Here is a 20203-nt window from a genome sequence, read left to right as displayed (position 1 = left end):
TGTTAATGTTCTCTGGAACACTTGGAATCTGCTGGTAGACATTCATAGCTGTCAAACAGGCTCTGCACAAAATATAGTACAAAAATAAATAGAGGAATAATTGCCTTTTGTTGCTTTATAGAGGGAAGGAGAAAGACGTATTGCCTGTTCTCCAACATGTCAAATGACGCCACACTCAATTTTCCATTTATTCAGAGGTACCATTAAGTAATAAGCATGTGCTGCTGCTTCAAGTATACCCACACCATCATAAAGTTTTCCCCCAAACTCACTTTTTCAGTGGCTGTTCTTTTTAATTCCATGCCTCACCTAGGCTGCATCCACAATAGGCTCTGGTGCCATAACAAATTACAATGCCCAGAATTCCACAGCATTGAGCCACGTCAGCTAAAGTGGTGTCAAACTGGATTATTTCAGCAGTGTGGATGCAGGCTACTCACTTTTATCTCAGCTCCATGTTTTCAAACCCATGTCCTATTTTGTGTCACTTTCCTTAGACCTTAGGCTTTCTGTTGTCTGTCCTCACTTGCTAAGAAACAATGCTTTTCTTGACTTACAGTCCTCTGAATGTGGTCAGTTGCTTCCACATTTGCTACCCCAATCCCTCATCTACCTAAATAATAATAATAATAATATACTGTTTATTTATAGCCCGCTTTTCCAAAAGAGATCAAAGTGGGTTACAACAAGAGCACAAAACAATGTACAATTTACAACAGTATCCACATCATAAAAACACACGAAACTACACCAAATTTAAGACACGATTTAAAAACACGATAAAAAAATTGCAAACATTAAAAACCACAACAAAAACTAGCTTAAAAGTGCCAGTGTAATGGGGGGAGAGCAGATGTCACAACGCATGGGGGAAAGCCTGTTGGAAGAGGTAGATCTTCAGCTTCTTCCTGAACAGGTCAAGGGAGGCAGCCAAGCGGAGCTCGCCGGGAAGAGAGTTCCAAAACTGCGGGGCCGAGATGGAAAATGCCCTCTGTGCAGTCGAGATGTATTTCGTATTAGGAACCCTCAACAATTGCTTCCCGGCCGATCTGAGAGTGCGGGGCGGATTATATGGGGAGAGGCGGTCCTCCAAGTATCCCGGACCCAAGCCATTTAGGGCTTTATAGGTAATAACCAACACCTTGTATTGGGCCCGGAAGCGAATGGGCAGCCAATGAAGATCTTGCAGAATGGGTGTTATGTGGCTAGTCCTGGGGCATCCAGTGACTAACCTAGCTGCCATATTCTGCACTAATTGAAGCTTCCGGGTTTGGTACAAGGGTTGCCCCATGTAAAGCGCATTACAGAAATCCAACCGAGAGGTTACCAGAGCATGTACCTCCCGGCCCAGGAAGGGTCGCAGCTGGCGTATCAGCCGAAGCTGATAACAAGTGCTCCTGACTGCTGCATCCACCTGAGATGTAAGGTGGAGCAACGAGTCCAGAAGCACCCCCAGACTGAGAACTGAGTCCTTCAGGGGGAGCGTGACCCCATTCAGGACAGGTAGACAAATTTCCATCCCCGGGCCAGGTGAGCCTATCACAAGTACTTCCATTTTCTCTGGATTCAAGCTGAGTCTGTTTTCCCTCATCCAGCCCATTACTGACTCCAGACAGGCGTCTAGAGGAGAGATGCCATCCCTGGTCACTGCATCAGTCGGAAACACAGAGAAACATATTTGGGTGTCATCAGCGTACTGATAACACCGCGCCCCGTGTCTCCGGATGATCTCTCCCAGCAGTTTCATGTAAATGTTAAATAGCATGGGGGACAAAATGGCTCCTTGAGGGACACCAGATGTGAGTGCCCTCTTATCGGAGCACACGTTCCCCAGCTGCACCATCTGGAATCTACCCGAGAGATAGGACCGGAACCACTGGAGCGCAGTGCCCCCGATACCTAACTCCCTCAGGCGTTCCAGAAGGATACCATGGTCAATGGTATCGAAAGCCGCTGAGATGTCCAAGAGCACTAACAGGGACACGCTACCCCTGTCCATGCCCAGATGGAGATCATCGACCAGGGCGACCAGGGCAGTCTCAACTCCATAGCCCGCTCGGAAGCCAGTTTGAAATGGGATTAGAAAATCCATATCATCCAAGACAGCTTGAAGTTGGAAAGCAACCGCCCTCTCGATCACCTTCCCCAAAAAAGGCAGCAGCGAGACAGGCCGATAATTACTTTGTATCAGGGGGTCTAGGGAGGGCTTTTTTAACAGCGGTTTTACAGTGGCCAATTTCAAGCTGGATGGAAATCGCCCTTCCCTAAAGGATGAATTAATTATGCGGCGTAACATAACAGTTACAGCCGTCCCCCCCTGAGCTGCTAGCCATGAGGGACAAGGATCAAGAGAGCATGTTGTCTTCCTAACACTTCGAAGGATCTTGTCCACTTCCTCAGTATTCACAGACTCAAAATGATCCAGTACAACAGTCCATGGAAGCTCTGGAGACCTCTACTCTGGATCCTGAAGAAATACTGGCGTCGAGATCAGCCCTTATTCGAGAGGTTTTATCCGCAAAGAAGTTGTTAAACTCGTCACAGCAGGCTTTGGATGGTTCCAAAATAGGGTTCAGGGAGGGGGGCAATTGAGTAAGCTCCCTCACTACCCTGAACAGCTCTGCCGGACACGACTCCGCGGACGCAATACGTGCAGCATAGAACGAATGCTTTGCTGCACTTATTGCCACTCCGTAGGCCTTCAAATGAGAGTCCAGGAGTGCCTTGTCGGATAAGTGCTGGTGTCTTCGCCAGTTGCGCTCTAGTCGTTGCAGAACCCGCTTCCTTCCCCTGAGGTCTTCTGTGTACCAGGGCTGTTTTTTGGAAGCAGGCCTGAAAGGACGCTTGGGAGCGATACTGTGTATAGCCCTGGAGAGATCAGTATCCCAGGTGTTAGTCAGGGCATCAACAGAATCGCTGTCAGTTCCAACCATATACCCCTCTAGGGCTTCTTGGAACCTTTTGGGTTCCATCAGCCTTCGAGGGTGAACCATCCTAATAGGTCTGCCACCCCCGGGAGAGATCTGGGTAGATGCCTTGAGTTTAACCTTGACCAGGAAATGGTCCGTCCATGACAAGGCAGAGATATTAGTTACCTCCGCCCACGGAGTCTCCATGTCCGTACAAAAGACCATATCAAGCGTATTACCAGCAGAATGTGTGGGCCCTGAGACCAATTGGGACAGGCCCATGGCAGTCATGGTAGCCATGAACTCCCGAGCTGCACCAATTGGACCATCGCTGGCCTCGAAGGGGATGTTGAGGTCCCCCAGGACAAGAAGCCTAGGGGACTCCAGCACCACCTCCGAGACCAGCTGTGTCAGCTTGGCCAGGGAGTCTGTTAGCGCACGGGGTGGCCGGTATACCAACAGAATCCCTAAACTATTCCTGGCCTTCAGGGTCAGGTAAATACATTTGATATGGTCAGTTTGTCGGACATGGTTCCTGGTTAAGGGAAAGGTGTTCTTATGGATCAAGGCAACACCCTCCCCTCCCCCCCTGCCCACCTAACCTGGTCTGGTCCTTAACTGAGTACCCGGCAGGAAGGGCCTGTGCCCACACCGCTTCGTTCTCAGGCCCAAGCCAGGTCTCAGTGATGCAAGCCAGGTCACAGCTCTTATCATGCATAAGACTGTATATTATGTGGGACTTATTCCTTACAGACCTAGCATTGCACAGGAGCAGAGACAGGATTTGTGGTACAGTTGGACTGACCCTCAGATCTCTTTGGTTAGGAGAGTGGATAGAAGGAGAGATAGATATTATGCATCGATCTCGCCTTCCCTTCCAATATGACTCCACTCTCCTACTGCTATATCTCCCCCTGCCCCACACTACTCCAATGGGAGCCCCGCTCACACCAACACAATCACCCCTTACCTCCCCAAGCTGTACACTCCCCATGTCCATAATTTCTCCCCTCAACAAAGCAACAATGCAGCAGAGAAAGAATACAACACAAATCATTCCTCTGCTGCAACCAAGCTAGGTCTTCCCAGGGGCCTTGGGAGTTGGAGTTCTTAAGTCCCTTCTCCCTTGCCACACCCCTTGAAGGCAGAGTCCAGGGCTGGGGCTCGCAGGTCTTCCCAGGGGCCTTGGGAGTTGGAGTTCTTAAGTCCCTTCTCCCTTGTAAATCCTCTGCCCTTCTTTTATTCAAGTCTCCTTCTTTGCTAACTGCCTTCTTGTTTCTAGTTCACTACTACTCTTCTCTCAGCCCTCCTACCTACTACACACTTTCTAGCCCTTTGCTTACCTACTTCCTAGGATGCCTACCCATTGGACCTTCCTTTTCTCATCCTACCCACACACAATTCTTCCTGTAATGGAGGCTTGCATGAAATGGTAATCCTAGCCAAACAATCTTCCAGAAAACTGCAAATAAATAAATATAGGTTGATGGAAGCTTCATTCAGAGATTATTTGGAGCACAGACAAACATCCCACGACATCACGCCTGTTGCACAAATATCAATTTAATTTCATCACCACTGTCACAGACTATAAAGGTTTTGCTGTAATTTCTTATTGTTATTCTTATTACTTTTTACTTGAATAAACTAATTGATCATGATAGTAATGTATGCCCTAAAGAGAAAATAACTGCTTTGCAGAGACTGTCAACACGGTTGTCAAAACACAAAGCATGTTTAATAGAACTTTCAGCTGTAAATTATTTAACAAAACATCATCATCTTAAAATACTCACGTTCACCCCAAGCAACCTGTTTACCCATGTTACCAGTCATTCTGACCACGTTGATTTTTTGCTTCCTTTTATGTTCTCCTTAAAACAGAATAAAAAGGTATTTTTGTTACAGTGATTCAATCCAAGACTAAACCAATACTTTAGACACAGGACAAAGATTATAGAGCTCCAACAATTTTATTAACAAGAATCTTAGCTCTCATTTGTACGACAGAAATAATGGAGTTTGATACCACTTTAACTGCCGTGACTCAATGCTTTGGCATTCGGGGATTTGTAGTTTTGTGAGATATTTAGCCTTCTCTGTCAGAGAGATCTGGTGCCCAACAAGCTACAAATCCAAGGATTCCATAACATGGAGCCATGGTAGTTAAAGCGTTATGTGACTCCATTATTTCTGCAGTGTAGATTAGGCCATGCCCTTACAAATTAAGTAAAGGGAACCAACAACCTCAAGGATCAGCTACTAGGGACAGCGGTATCTGCTATCACTCCCCAACAATTACCTTGTGTCATAGGACAGAAGTGTATGTGTATATAACCTGTCCTAAATCCTCTAAATTAGTCTGCTTCCTCACATGTGGTGAACACTGCCACTTTGCAAGCATTTGAAGGAAAATTAAACTGTCGACCCAGTTCATCCTATATGCATGGAATGGAATGAGTAAGACACCATTTTATTTTTCTCCTCAAGCAGCAGACCAAAAACCTTTAACAGACATGCAGTCCCACAAGCAGTCTGAAACAGTGTGAAACAGATATACAATATGAAGCTTCTCTTCATTTCTTTGAACCTGAAAACAGAAAATTAATTCAGGTTCCTGGAGAACAGTAGGTTGTGTACTGGGATGCATCATGTCTACCTCCATCTAATCTTAAATCATTTATGATAATCCTTTGCTAACAGTACTGTCACCTACAGTCGCCCCTCCATTTTCATGGACTTGAGATCTGCGGTTTTATTTGCGGAGGGGCAACCTCCATTAAAGTTAATGGCACGCACACCTGTGGGGCTGTGGGGCTTGAATATCTGCGGATTTCCCAATTCACGGAGGGGGGGGGGTCCGGAACAGATCCCCGCAAATTCAGAGGAAGGACTGTATATATACATCTCCTTATCCAGATGTCTGTCCTTCACAACCAACATATTTGACTCAATACAGAAAAATAAAGAAATGGGGGAAAGTTATAGTAACCTCTTGCAACTTGTCTTTGCTAGCTGCAAATACACAGCAAAACTTCAGTCATGTTTGCTATTAAGGTAATAAGTATTTATATCAGAAATGGGAAATATGTGGCTTGTTGGACTGCCACTCCCATCAGACCTAACCAAAATAGGCAAAGTATAACCATGACTGGAGCTGAAGTCCCAAAACATCTGGTGGACCATTTGTCCCCCCTATGATTTAAAGTGAGGCTTTTAAATACTGTATATATGTACTTTCATGCACAAGATTTGTTTATATATAGTGCGTATGAACTGAAAATGAACATATGATGTGGCCTTATGTTAGCTGGCTCAGAGGTGTCTACAGCAACTCATAAGAGCCTGGAAATGTTGTTTGCTTGGACTCCAACCCTCAGAATTCTCCAGGCAGGATGGGCACTGGCCATATTGGATTCTATGAACTGGCATCCAGAAAAGCAACTTTTCCAAGCCCTGAGCTGGCAAACACTCTGCACAGTCTCAGATGCTAGTGACTGACCAGGATGGTACTTTCTCCCACTGGACTGAGCATGCCCTTTTCTATCAGACTATGCCTCTGTCCTTATGAAGTATTATCTAATGAATCACTCCTCTTTCCCCACCTTCACTGTAATAATTGCCAAAGCTAAGACAGGAGCTACATGTAACCCATCAAACCACTTGTCAGTGGTGCCATGAAAAAAAATCCATTACAAAATGGGAAACTGCCATAGGTTAAGTCAGGAGAAGAACTGTATGCTGTGACAAGAGTGAGCACTAATGTACATCAGTTTTGAAACCCACAGCCTCCTGACCTTTCAAAGGGTTTTTCAAGAATGCCGTTAGCATATTAGAATAATAAACACCTGAATTAATCTCCATCATTTGTGCACGACCAGCTTGTAAAAAACATTTTCAGGACTTGCAAAAAAAAAATTAAGCTCAGCAAACTATTTTGGTAATTTTCTTTTCACTGGACTGACATCAACAAGAACAAAGCTTCTAATTTTCAAGCAGTAAAACTAAGAATACTGATAATATAACATGGGAATAGACATGCACTCTTGGCCTCACAAAACCCGATGATAAGGTTGCCTTAGAGTCATCATAAGTTGGAAATGATCTGAAGGCACACAACAACAGTATATATGATGTTGATTTAAGAGTGTCGTTAATTTAAACAGATCAATAATGAAATGAATTAATTTAAATTACATTATAGGTCAAGTCTCTCTTATATAGAATTCTGAAAATCAAAATACTCCAAAGTGCAAAATGGCTGAGATAATGATGCCTTTCCTTTCTGATGGTTGAGTACACAAACTTTGTTTCACGCACAAAATTATTAAAAATATTGTGTATAAAATTACCTTCAGGCTATGTGTATAGGGTGTATTTCTGTTGTTGTTGTTTCCTTTCAAATCATTTTTTTACTTATGGCAACCCTAAGGCAAATCTATCACTGGGTTTTTGCAGCTGAGACTGTGTGACTCACCCAAGGTCACCCAGTGGATTTCCACAGCTGAGCAGAGAATCAAACTCTGAACTCCTGAGCCCAAGTGGTATGTTCAAACCACAACACCACACTGGCTCTATATTCAAAACATAAATGTCATGTTTAGAATTGGGTCCGACAGCCAAGATATCTCATTATGTATGCCTAAACTGGGAATCCAACCCTGGTCTCCAGAATTGTAATCTGATGCTTAAACCATTATGCCATTCTGGCTCTCTTTGACTACTGACACAATGAAGATTATCGCATATCATTCTCAGAATGTTCCGAGACGGAACGTTCTGGGAACGTTCTGGGAACAGATATTACCGCATTGAGGAAAGTGGAACGTGATGGGAACATGATGAGAACGCATTTTACCGCACAGCACATCCCTTTTTCTTGAGAACGTTCCCAGAACGTTTTGCTGTAGCGCATGTGTATTTTGTTCGGAGGACTGTAAGGAACTGGGAAGATTCGGTTTCTGCCCCTCCAAATGCCTCTGGAAGCAAGTGCCCACTACAAATACCTCAATCTGGGTATTTAGCCCCAGCAGCCATTGCAGCTCTTTAGATGAAGATTCCTTTAAGCAGTAGGTGATGGAACTTACACTGATTTTCTGCTTGGCAGCTGTAATAGACTACTGTTGAGGTGTGCCTGGGTTTGGGAGATTTCCCTTACCCCTAAGCCATACCTTTTCATATTGTGTTATTGTTGTTTCAGAGGTTTCTCTCTCTGCCCTTCTAGGGAGACCTTTTCAAGTACTAAGACAGCTGCTAGTCAGGGTGGGTTGGGCAGCTGATAAATTTTCTTCACCAAACATCAGAAATCCAGTCCTGCGTTTGTTTTGTTTTGTTTTCTATGGTCACTCAGACTGGGATCCTTTACTTCTAAAACCTGTTCAACAGCAAATTATTACCACTCCACATTTACATAACAACAAAAGTTACTTGGGCAACTTTAAATACTTTGAAATGTATTGAAGCACTAGGGCAAACACTGACTCTTTGACTGCAGTACCAAGTAGTAAAGTGTGCATTTTTGCCTCTAAGGAAACAGAAGTTTACCTTTAAGCATTAATGATGAATAGGATGAAAAATTGGCATGCACTGACCAGAATGTTAGATTGGGACCTACTTTACAAAAATCCTACACTGTAATCAATTTTTTTAGAATAATTTTTATAAATTGCAGGATTTGAGTCCTCACTCAGCCATGAAAACCTACCGTATGATCTTGAGCAAGTCACATTCTCTCAGCCTCAGAGGGAAACAAAGGCAAATCCCCTCCAAATTAATCTTGCCAAGATCCTCTCCCCTGCCCAAGATAGGGTCACCTTTGTTGTTGCTCTGTGCCTTCAAGTCGTTTCTGACTTACAGAGACACTAAGGCGATCCTATCATGGGGGTTTTCTTGGCAAGATTTTTCACAGGAAGTTTGCCATTGCCTTCCCCTGAGGCTGAGCAAGTGTGACTTGCCCAAGGTCACCCAGTCAGTTTCATAGCCAAGTGGGGAATTGAACCCTGGTCTCCAGAGTTGCAGCCCAACACTCAAACTACAGGGTCACTGTAAGTTGGAAGCAAACTGAAGGCACACAACAATAAAACTAATTAAATAAATAAATACATCAGACATTTGGAATGCTATCATTAAATACTGTTATATTATAGGAATCATAAAATCTGAGGATGCCAATACAGCATTCCAATAGCTCAATTATAATTTCTGTTGTTATAGCAATGATGACAGAAACCTTGGTGCATCCTCCAATGCCAGCTCGTCACTCTGTTATTCTCTCACTGCACATACGCACACACACACACACAAATGTTTTCCACCTTTGTTGTTATGTGCATTCAAGTTGTTTCCAACTTATGGCAACCCTAACATGGGAATTTCTAGGCAAGATTTGTTCAGAGGAGATTTGCATTGACTTCTCCTGAGGTTGAGAGCATGTGACTTTCCCAAGGTCACTCAGTGGGTTTCATGGCTCAAACCCTGGTCTCCAGAATCCAACACTCAAACCGCTGTGCCACACTGGCTCTCTCCCACTTTTACTCGCATTGATTTCTATTTGTCTAACAGGAAAGATTGATGCCTGTGGATGCAGACTGTGGAAGGTTTAAATCCTGCTGTGGTCATCTGTGCACATGTAGTGTGGTATGCTTGTGCCATACCAACCACTCTAACCTTTTCACCCATTTCACCATCAGAGTAATAGACACAGAGAGAAAAAGCAGGAGGGAGAGCACTTCAAATGGTGGGATTAAGGGAATGTCTTCCCAAAGGGAGAGGGGAAAGGGAGTAGGGTAAAGCAGGCTGAGATAGGTCCACTCTTCACATTGTTCTACCAATTTGTTTCCACCAACAATATTGCTGAGGTTACAATGGACTGTCCTGTGGTCACTTCTTCCTCTATATAGTATGAAGAATCTTTTCAGCAGAAAAAGCCAAATTATCTGTCTAGAAGTTTGTATTGTTTAGGGGTAGGGAGAGCCCATGATTTTCAAATAAGGCAAAGGTCTTCCAATAACTGTGGTGATGGATTTCCCAAGAAGGAACAGCATGATGGATTTAAATGCCAATTCTAGAGTGAGTTTGGGGGACAGCTTGACTACAAAGGAAAGCAGATAAGGAAAACTATTGTGAAGACCTTTGAAGATGTCATTCTGTCATGAGAGAAAACATATGATTACTGTGGATTTTGACAGCAATAAATTTCATTGTTGTGGTCACCTTTTACAAATTAGCATCCTTTGCATGGATGGCATCCTTGCTCCCATTTGTGCTCCTTGTCAAAGCTATATTTTTAATATTTATTGGACCGGATCCCACAAGAAAGGAGTAAGATATACCAGACCCACAAATAAAATAAAAGGTGAAAAGCAACTTATGAATAAAAAGTAGGAACAGTAGAAAGTGGTACATTATGAAAAGAAAGGAACATAGATCAATGGAGGTATTGATAGAGAACTCTGAATGAAGTAGAATAAAGCTGTATCAAGCAGTATGAGAGGTAAATATGTTCCAGAATATTGTGAAAACCAATAGTTAAAAGACTCTAAATTCCCACCCATCCACCTCAGCCTTTCTCTCTTCTGGATAACAATTTAACTAGCCAATGTTATGGTCTCTAGGGTTAGTTCTCTGAATTCTCTGAAGAGAGAAAAGCCAGAATGCCAGCTCTTCCAAGATTAGGATGTCCCACTAAACAAACCATGATTGGAAGATCTGTGGTTTGTTTAGCTGATCAATCTCCATGCAGGAACCATCTCTCACTGCAAGTGGCATCCCAGTTCATTCATATCTGAATATATATCTGGCATCTAAACACACATAACTACATGGCAAATCAAATCCCAATTTCACCCTGGGGTTAACAGTGTAATTAAATAGTGTTTAATTTGGGTGGTTTATCTTTAATAGTGGAGCAACGCACCATGTTATTTTACAGCTGACTATAGACCTTCTTTTCACATGAAGAATGTAAGAGTTCATACCAGCTGCATAATTTCTTCCCATGAACCTCTCAGGACTAAATTAATGGCAAATGGGGAAAAATACAAAATGATTCTAACAGGGAACAAAATTGTTGGAAACTCTAATTGAAAAGGAAATTTATACTTCAACTGAGAAAAGCCAAAGGAAATTAGACAAACAGAAATTTAAGAAGTAATGTGTCACATTTAAAAAGAACAGATATAATGATAATAAATAATGAATAAAACAAACATATATGAATCTGTTAAGTCTTAAAAATACTACATGACAGTTAGTTGTTTTGCTGCAACAGAGTAACATTGATATCCTTTTGAAGATAATTAAAAGGTTTATCTTAAACTCAACAATTTAAACTACTGTAGATTCACTTGAAAAGTTCAGAAAGAGTTCAGCCAGCCAGCCTTCTCCTTCGATTTGGGAAAATGCATAAGAACATCCCTTGAGCCTGAGCTTGTACTGAATGTTAAGATTTTAACAGATGCAGCCATCTGTGCAAGGATAACTATATACCCCATAATAAATGCATGGATTTCTCAGGAAGCTTAGAGGCTTAAAGATTCAATGCAAGAAACTGGCAAAGGTCCAGTCAAAATACTGTGAAACTTGGGAGGCTGCCTACATGTAGCTTTCTACATTTGACTAGGAATGATGGGGAGACTTATCTTTCCACAAGCAGACAAACATTTTTTTTAATTTACTAGTGAAAACTATTCTTCTATAAAATGTTACTGGTCTCAGAGCTGCAATGTATACAGAATTAACTACATCCAATGCTCTGCTGCAAAGCTGGATCCTTTATGTGATACTGACATATACCAACAATACATCACACATTAATCCAGAAGGAAACATGATCAGATCTGTCTGCCCGTTCATAACTGTCACCAGACTATCAGCAAGGAAGACCACCCCAATAATTGCATTTCTGCCTCTAAGCAAAGGCCAACCAGTTGATGATACATGAATGGCCATGATGTACTTGTGAACAAAAGAGGTGTGAAGGCTGTAATACACATTCTATAGGAAATCTGTGGGAGGCATAACATTTTGCCTGTAACAGGCTCCTGTTTATTGTGGAGGAAGCTCTCAGGGCTGTGTCTTCTTTGTTCTAGTCTATCCTCTGGAGTGTGGTCTTCCACTTTTCCTACTGCCTTGTATCTTACTTAGGCGCTTTACAGAGCACCCGGAAAGGATGCCCCTTCCTAACCCTAGTACGTACCAAGCACGTACTTTTTGGCGGTGTGTAACCCGCCTAAGGCCTGATTCCCACTACCTTTTAAACCAGGTTGCAAATTGGTTTGAACCGGTTCAAATGACCCTGGTTCCCACTTGAAGTGATTCACTGAAGTGATTCATAGAGGGGGGCCATGAGCTACGCCCATTTAATGCACATCTTATTGATGCTGATGGTTTCATTCCCACTTACAAAAAAACCCAGATGCGGATCGGAATCAATTTAAATTTGCCCTTCAACCAGCTGGAGCAGGTCCATTTTGAACCGATTAATTCATGAATGTGAGTCACAAGGGGGTTATTTTACAGGGAAAAAATGTGATTGGGGCGAATGTACTGGGAACCACACTCTACTGTCGAATCAATCCATCAATTCAGATCATAAAATGCTTTTTTTGTAAGTGGGAATGAGGCCTAAGTATTATTGTCTTTTCTACTAAGTCCTGCCTTGTCCTGATATGGCCAAAGTACAAGAACCTCAGTTTAGTCATCTTGGCTTCCAAGGAAAGATCATGAATACTGCCTCCCATTCTCTGGAGAAAGGTTCACGAGAATGTGCAAATTAGGCTGCAATATTGTGACTATTCGAAAAGATAATAATGTCAGTAAAGCTGAAAGCAGTAAGAAAAGAGGAAGAGTGATTTACAGGTGGATAGGCTCAAGGAAGCCATAGTCCTGTGTCTGCAGGACTTGAGCAAGGATGTAGATGGGAGACTCTTAAAAGTCTCATTCAAGGTCTAGGCATACGTTGAAGATGATTTGAGGGATCTGAGAATTATAACAAAGCCCCATTGAACTTAATGGAATTTACTTCTATGTTGGTAGATACAAAATTACACTGTCACTGTGGATCATTCTGATGTATGGAAGCACTAGCAGTGCAACTAGGCACATACTGTACTTTTACATTAGGGCTATCATTTTTATAAGTGACCCAATTTAAACTTTAAAGAAATGGTAGGATAAGACCTAAAGAGCAAGAATAACAGGAAAGGGAACGATTATCAGAAAAGATTTCAGCCTTTTTTGAAAAGACTTTGGATCACATATTGGGAGGAAGGTAGGATGTAAATAAAATGCTTATAAAATAAGTAAATAAAAACAGAAAATACACAATACATACAATTGGCAGAAAATGCAAGAAATTATATTCTATACTCCAAGATGGACCAAAAAACTCTAGTACTGCTCATTTGTGTTATTAATATTAATAACTGTATTAATTAATACCCCTATTAATTATTGATATCAGTGTCATTAATTGTCATGATACCTGTAAATGATGTCTCCATGGGCCAGCAGTGGCCCTGGATCCACTAATGTCCATATAACCACTTCCAGCCTAGAAAAACAAGATGTGACCTCTTAACATGAATAACACAATGTCCACTTAACCCTCTTAATTTTAGGATAGCAACAACCTTTTGCATTCCACAATGCTGCACCAAACTCAAAGACTTGCAAATACAAAGAAAAAATAAACCACAACTGAGATTTCAGCAAAATGAATGCACAAAATAGATTTCAGTAATTATACTTTTAAGTAGTTCATTTTATAAGGAGCCAGAAATAACACTATGGTGGTATCCAGACTGGCGCTTTGCACCGGCCTGGATACGTGCTAGGGTTGCCTCGGGGCGTCCTTTACAGACGCCCCGCAACCCTAGCATGTAACTGCGGTGTGGTAATGGCGGCGCCCTGTCTACATTGACGCCACCATTATGATGCTACAGCCGCGCCGCCTCCAAATGGAGTGGTGTGGGCGTGACACATGCATGGTACTGCAGGGCACTTGTGGCAGCCTTTCAGCGGTGCCAGAAGGAGCTCCGAAACGAAGCTCCTTCTGTCGCTTGTATTGCTGGTGCAGCCTTTACACAGCTGTGCCAGTGATAAAAAAGAGAAAGGAGCCGAGTGGCCCCTTTCTCTGTTTCCCTGCCACTGTCAGGGTGTCCTTGGGGCATGAAACCCCAAGGACATCCCTTTCTAAGCTGCGGGGAAGCGGCTTTTTGCCGCTTCCCCGAGGCCTAGAAAAGCAGCAGATCAGTGCCTCTGGGGCTACCACTGTTGCCTCTGAGGCCCTGATCCGTCGGGGAAAGAGGCAGGTGCAGGCCGCCCCAAAAGGGCGGTATGTATCTTGCCTATGTTAAGGTTTTCCCAAAGATCCTTCTAGAAAAAGAGACAAGCAACTGTGGCCACCATAGGCTCCTGCACTGCAGATCCCAAACTCTGAGCCATACAGATAAGAAAAAGAAAGTCAGTCAAAATGTTATTGTAATTAGCAAACAGCCATTATACCAATCTATAATAAACATTCCCTTTGGTCTTTGCATGCAAGCCTAATGCCAAAATTCAAAGTGAACCAGTGTGGTGATGTGGTTTGAGCATTGGACTAGGGACTCTGGAAGAAGACTCTGAATCCCTGCTCAGCCATGGAAACCCATAGCTTGACATTCAGCAACTCACAGCCTCTCAGCCTCAGAGGAAAGCAATGGCAAACCTTCTCTAAACAAGTCTTGCCAAGAAAATCTCATGATAAATTCAATTTAGGATTGCAATAAATCAACATCTGAACAAATTTTGCAAAAAAAAAAAACCAACATCCAAAAACCTCCACAATAACTTTGCCATAAGTCAGATACTACTTGAAGGCACACTACAAAAAAAATTATATGTTTGTTACAATCATCCAATATAAACCTCATGTTTTCCAGGGATAGATTTCATGGACATGGTAATTAGACAGAATCTTCTTATTATTAATGGTTCTAAAGCTGATAGCTCTCAGGGGGGATTCATTTATATAAGCTGCTTAGGGACAAGAGCATTCAGCTGTGTTATAGTGAGCCCGTACAGACAGGCCAAAATAAAGCTGCTTCAGGTCATTTTGGAGGTATGCTGTTTAAATGATGCATGTGTCCTAAGAGGCCAGAAGACTGGAGTGCAACTTAGGTACAGCTTCTGGCCTCTTAAGGCGGGATACAAACCGCCATATAGTACGTATAGGATACGTACTAGGGTTAGGAAGGGGCGGTGCTTCCGCACCCCCCTAACCCTAGTATGTATCCTATACGTACAAGATGGCGGCGCCCCTTCCACATGGGCGCCGCCATCTTTACGTACTGGACGCATAGCGTCCAGACGTGTCGTGGCGCCTATGAAGTCGCGAATGCGCCAGCGGCGCCTCACAACGTCATAGAAATTGAGCTTCTTTTTTGCTCCGCACGGGAGCCGCACGGTTTGGCTGCTGTAGCTCCCGCGCGGAGCAAACGGCAGCGGCGGGGAAGCGCCGCAAAGCGGCGGTTTGTATCCCGCCTAAGATGCATGTGTCATTTAAAAAGGGCTAGCCTGAAGAAGAAGAGCCCTCCCTTCAGTCCATCTGCCTTGGTCCAGGCCTCAGAGGGAGAGAAGAATGCTGGACCTGATGCCCTCCCCCCCACCATTCCCTTCTCCTATTGTGTCTTGTCTTTTAGATTGTAAGCCTGAGGCTTACAATCTATTATCCCCTCTGTTGTAAGCCGCCAGGATTCCCAGTGATTGGGCGGCATATAAATAAATCCTATTATTATTATTATTATTATTATTATTATTATTATTATTAAAAAGCATACCTCCAAAGTGACCTGGTGCAGCTTTATTTGGGCCTGTCTTTATGGGCCCTGTGTCTCAGTCTTTCTGCTCAGCAAAAAGAAAGAAAAACACTGAAATTGTTTGTACCCCTTTTAGTAAGGTGAATTTGAATGCACTGTAAATACTATCCAGATAATTTTGATTTCTGAAACTTACAGTTAGGACAACCAGGGTCAAAATCTTGAGAGGACTCCAGCATTTTCAGTTCTGTATAAATGTACACAGGTGCGTCTACATGGAGCAAATAATGCAGTTTGACACTACGAGTGCTGTAGCTCCATCCAATGCCATCCTGGGATTTAAGGTTTTACAAGGTCTTTGGCCTTCACTGCCCAAGGGTGCTGTTGCCTCACAAAACTATAAATTCCAGTTCTTCTTTAAGATGAAGCTACAGCAGTTAAAGTAGTGTCAAACTGCATTATTTCTGTCACACAGAGGCACCTTGAGACTTACCTCTGGGTAAACACAAGCTCTGGCTGGAAAAGCTGCCGCATATCCTGTGACCTACAGTATAAATTTCTATGCAAATAAAAAAGGTTTCACCATAAAATAATCTGTCCTGCAGCTGCCAGCATATTCTCTTCTTTGTACACTTCTTAAAGACACAGAAACAACTGCAGTGTCTGCCGCGAACAGGGTCTCTCCTTGTTGCACACGACTGTCTGGACTGGTGTCAAGTGGATTGTGCCAAATGTGAAACTACAGATAACTGATGATTCCTTTAGTCCTAGTTCTTTTGACTCTGTAATGCATATGCAGAATGCTTGCATTTTTTTCCTCCAGAGTAAAAGTGTAATTGTGAATAATAATAATAATAATAATCTATTATTATTTTATTAAAAATAAAATAAAACACCATGGGTCCTTCATATCCACTGGGGTTTGGTTCCAGAACCCCACATGGATACCAACATTCATGGATGCTATATACAATGGTGTAGTAAAATGGCATCTGTTATACAAAATGGCAAATTCAAGGTTTGCTTTTTGGATTTTTAAAAAATATATATTTTCAAGCCGTGGATGACTGAATCCATGGCTGCAGACTCCATGGGCAGAGAAGGCCAATGGTATATGATAGTTCAATTTCTGCCAGCTTTATAAATAAATAAATAATAAAAATTGAAATTTTGAAGGGCAACAACCAGCAATGGCGCTCTTTATTCTACCTAGAGGCAGGCTCCTTTTGTAATAAAACATATAACAAAGTGTTATTATTATTATTATTATTATTATTATTATTATTACCTAGTAATCATTTTATAATATACCGATGATAACAGTATATACAGTTGGTCCTCCTTATGCATGGATTTTTTAATTAACTGATTCAACCACCCATGGCTTGAAAATATTCAAAAATAATATGATTCCCAAAAACAAACTTGAAAATTGCCATTTTATATAATGGATAACATTTTACTACACCACTGTATATAATGGTACTTGAGCATCCGCTTTGGATTTTGGTATCCGCAGAGGGTCCTGGATCCAAACTCCAGCAGATATCAAGGGCCCACTGTATAATAATATTAACAATTATAGCAATAATAATAATAATGCAATACTTATTATTGCTATTAATAGAATTATTATTATTATTATTATTATTATTATTATAAATTTGCTATCTGCTCTCAAGTCAATCTTGATTCATGGTGACCTTGTGGATGGGACATCTCCAAGACACCTTCTCTTCCACGGCTCTGCTTAGGTCCTGCAAATTCATGCCTGCAACCTCCTTAATAATAGAGCCCATTTGTCTAGCATGCAGCCTTCCCCTCTTTCTACTTTCCTCCACTTTTCCTAGCATTAGTATTTTTTCCAGTGAGTCCTTCTTTCTCATGTCGTGACCAAAATATGACAGCCTCAACTTTATCATCTTGGCTTCCAAGGAGATTTCAGGCTTGATCTGTTTGAGGGCCTATTTGGTTGTCTTTTGGGCTCTCCATGGGATCCCCAGTGCTCTTCTCCAGCACCACATTTCAAATGGATTGATTCTCACAATAATAATAATAATAATAATAATAATAACAATTATAAGAATAATAGCAACAATTAATAATAGCAATATAATAATAATCATAATAATACATGGAAATCACTCCTCCCTACCCAGGGTCACACAGTACAGTGTATATACACATACACACACACACACCCAACTCTCTTCGATGCCAGCATTCTCTGAAGATGCCAGCCACAGATACTGGCAAAATATCAGGAGTAAACTCTTCTAGAACATGGCCACATAGCCCAAAAACCCACAAAAAAAGTATGGATGTCAACCATGAAAGCCTTCGATTTCACAATAACAATGCACTCTGTAAACCACTTAGGGAGTGCAATGCACTTGCTATTGCTATAATAATAATAGCAATAATTAATAATAGCAAATAAGAAGAAGAAGAAGAAGAAGAAGAAGAAGAAGCTTCTCACTCATTTTTGCTGTTAGAAGGAAGAAGGTGCTCAGCAGCTTGGATAGATGCCAGCAAAGCCAAGGGGGCCGGAGTGCAAAGAGGGCCCAGCCGGGGAGCTGCCTGGCCAGAGCTGTCCCTCTTCCCCTGCTGCTGGGCAGCCTCCCTGCAAAGCCCCGGGGCAGCAGCAGTGGCTCCCGCGCGCCCCCTGCCGGCGCCCCTCCTCCTCACCTGCTTCGACCCCCAGACAGGGGCTTCCATGCCATTGTGACGCCACAGAGCCCGGGGTCCCAGCCTTGCTTTTGTTGACCTTGGAGACAGTGGGTTGCTAAGGCTGGGAGGGCAGGGCTCTCCTTCCAGGACCGCCCCTCCAGGACCAAGGGGAGGATCACTCAGCCTGGAGGCTGAAGCAGCAGCACGGCCACCAAGTCTGCCTCCATCCTCTGCTGTGGTTGTCGTGTGCCTTCAGGCTGTTTCTGACTTGTGGTGAAGCTGCCATAGGGTTTCCCTGGCAAGGTTGGTTCACAAGGAGGTGTGACTTTGCCTCCCTCTGAGGCTGAGAGAGTGTGACTCGCCCAAAGTTATGCAATGGGTTTTCATAGCTGAGAGGGAAGGTTTGCCTTTGACTCCCTATAAGGTTGAGAGAGTGTGACTCGCCCAAGGTCTCTCAGTAGGTTTCCATAGTTGAAAGGGAAGGTTTGCCCTTGCCTGTCTCTGAGGCTGAGGGAGTGCGACTCGCCCAAAGTTACCCAATGGGTTTCCATGGCTGAGAGGGAGGTTTCCCTTTGCCTCCCTCTGAGGCTGAGAGAGTGTGACTCGCCCCAGGTTGCCCAGTGCTTTTCCATAATTGAGAGGGAAGTTTGCCTTTGCTGAAGCTGAGAGTGTGTGACTCACCCAGAGTTGCCCAGTGGGGTTCCATGGCTGAGCAGGATCCAAGCATAGTGCTCTGAATAGCTTTGTGTACTTTAACCCTCTTTTTTCCTTCATTTCATTTAGAGTATTTCCACCACACTTTCCTGCCACAAAGGCTCTCAGAGCAGCTTACAATTAGACAGTAACCTTCGGAAACAGTAATCTCCATCCCTGAGCATGTATTACAGAAGGTGCACTCATCATGTGCAGAGTGCCCTTCCCTGTCAATCCCCAGGTAAACAACCACTCCAGAGAACCATATAATATCTTATATTTGGCAACCAAAATGCCCTTTTCTTTGCAGAGGGCAAGATAAGATGTACAAGTAGGCAGGAAGGGAGTTGCATGCATACAGTTTGTTGCCCTTCAAAGTCATTTCTGGCTTATGGTGACCCTGAGGCAAAACTATCATGGGGTTTTCTCAGCAAGTTTCTTCAGAAGGGGGGTGCCATTGCCATCATCTGAGGCTGAGAGAGTGTGACTTGTCCAAGGTCACCCAGTAGGTTTACATGGCTGAGTCAGGATTCGAACCTTGGTCTCCCAGTGTCCTAGTCCAACACTCAGACCACTTGATATTAACAAATGCACGGTGTGCCTCTGTTTTTGTCCATCCTAGAAATGTTACATTTTCAGATGCTCTTCACATATACAAAGCCTAGAAACTGTAGTTCATTTATGACACAGGTGACTAAATTTGGGGGAGACAGCTTGCCAGCAGAGATTAGAACTTGAGGGACTAACAAAAAGCAAGAGGTAGTTTTGCAAATATAAAAAAGAACCAAGCTTTAGGTTTAAAAAAAAAACAGCTGGGAATTTTTTTTAATGGCTCTTGAGTATTTCATAGAATCATAGAATCATAGAATCGTAGAGTTGGAAGAGACCACTAGGGCCATCCAGTCCAACCCCCTGCCATGCAGGAAATCCAAATCAAAGCATCCCTGACAGATGGCCATCCAGCCTCCGTTTAAAGACCTCCAAGGAAGGAGACTCTATCACCTTCCGAGGAAGTGCATTCCACTGTCGAACAGCCCTTACTGTCAGGAAGTTCCTCCTAATGTTCAGGTGGAATCTCTTTTCCTGTAGCTTGCATCCATTGTTCCGGGTCCTGTTCTCTGGAGCAGCAAAAAA

General features: G+C 43.0%; 1 protein-coding gene across 1 annotated transcript in view; it reads right to left on the bottom strand.

Moving 5' to 3' along the window:
• The window catches only part of LOC149319328 (von Willebrand factor A domain-containing protein 3B-like), a 98934-nt gene extending 80467 nt beyond the window's left edge, over positions 1-18467 (bottom strand). The window contains exons 1-2 of the mRNA XM_089511482.1: positions 18395-18467; positions 4706-4783 (exon numbers count right to left, since the gene is read on the bottom strand). Of these exons, the coding sequence (XP_089367608.1) occupies positions 4706-4745 (40 nt within the window). The 5' untranslated portion in view covers positions 4746-4783; positions 18395-18467. The remainder of the gene's footprint in view (positions 1-4705; positions 4784-18394) is intronic.
• Positions 18468-20203: the final 1736 nt, after the last annotated feature.

This window comes from Sceloporus occidentalis, unplaced genomic scaffold (genome assembly GCF_023333645.1).
Source record: "Sceloporus occidentalis isolate IW3139 unplaced genomic scaffold, rSceOcc1.0.p SCAF_2, whole genome shotgun sequence".
In the NCBI taxonomy this organism is placed as follows: Eukaryota; Metazoa; Chordata; class Lepidosauria; order Squamata; family Phrynosomatidae; genus Sceloporus; species Sceloporus occidentalis.
Note: the sequence above shows the minus strand (reverse complement) of the source record. Positions and strands in the feature narration are given on the sequence as shown.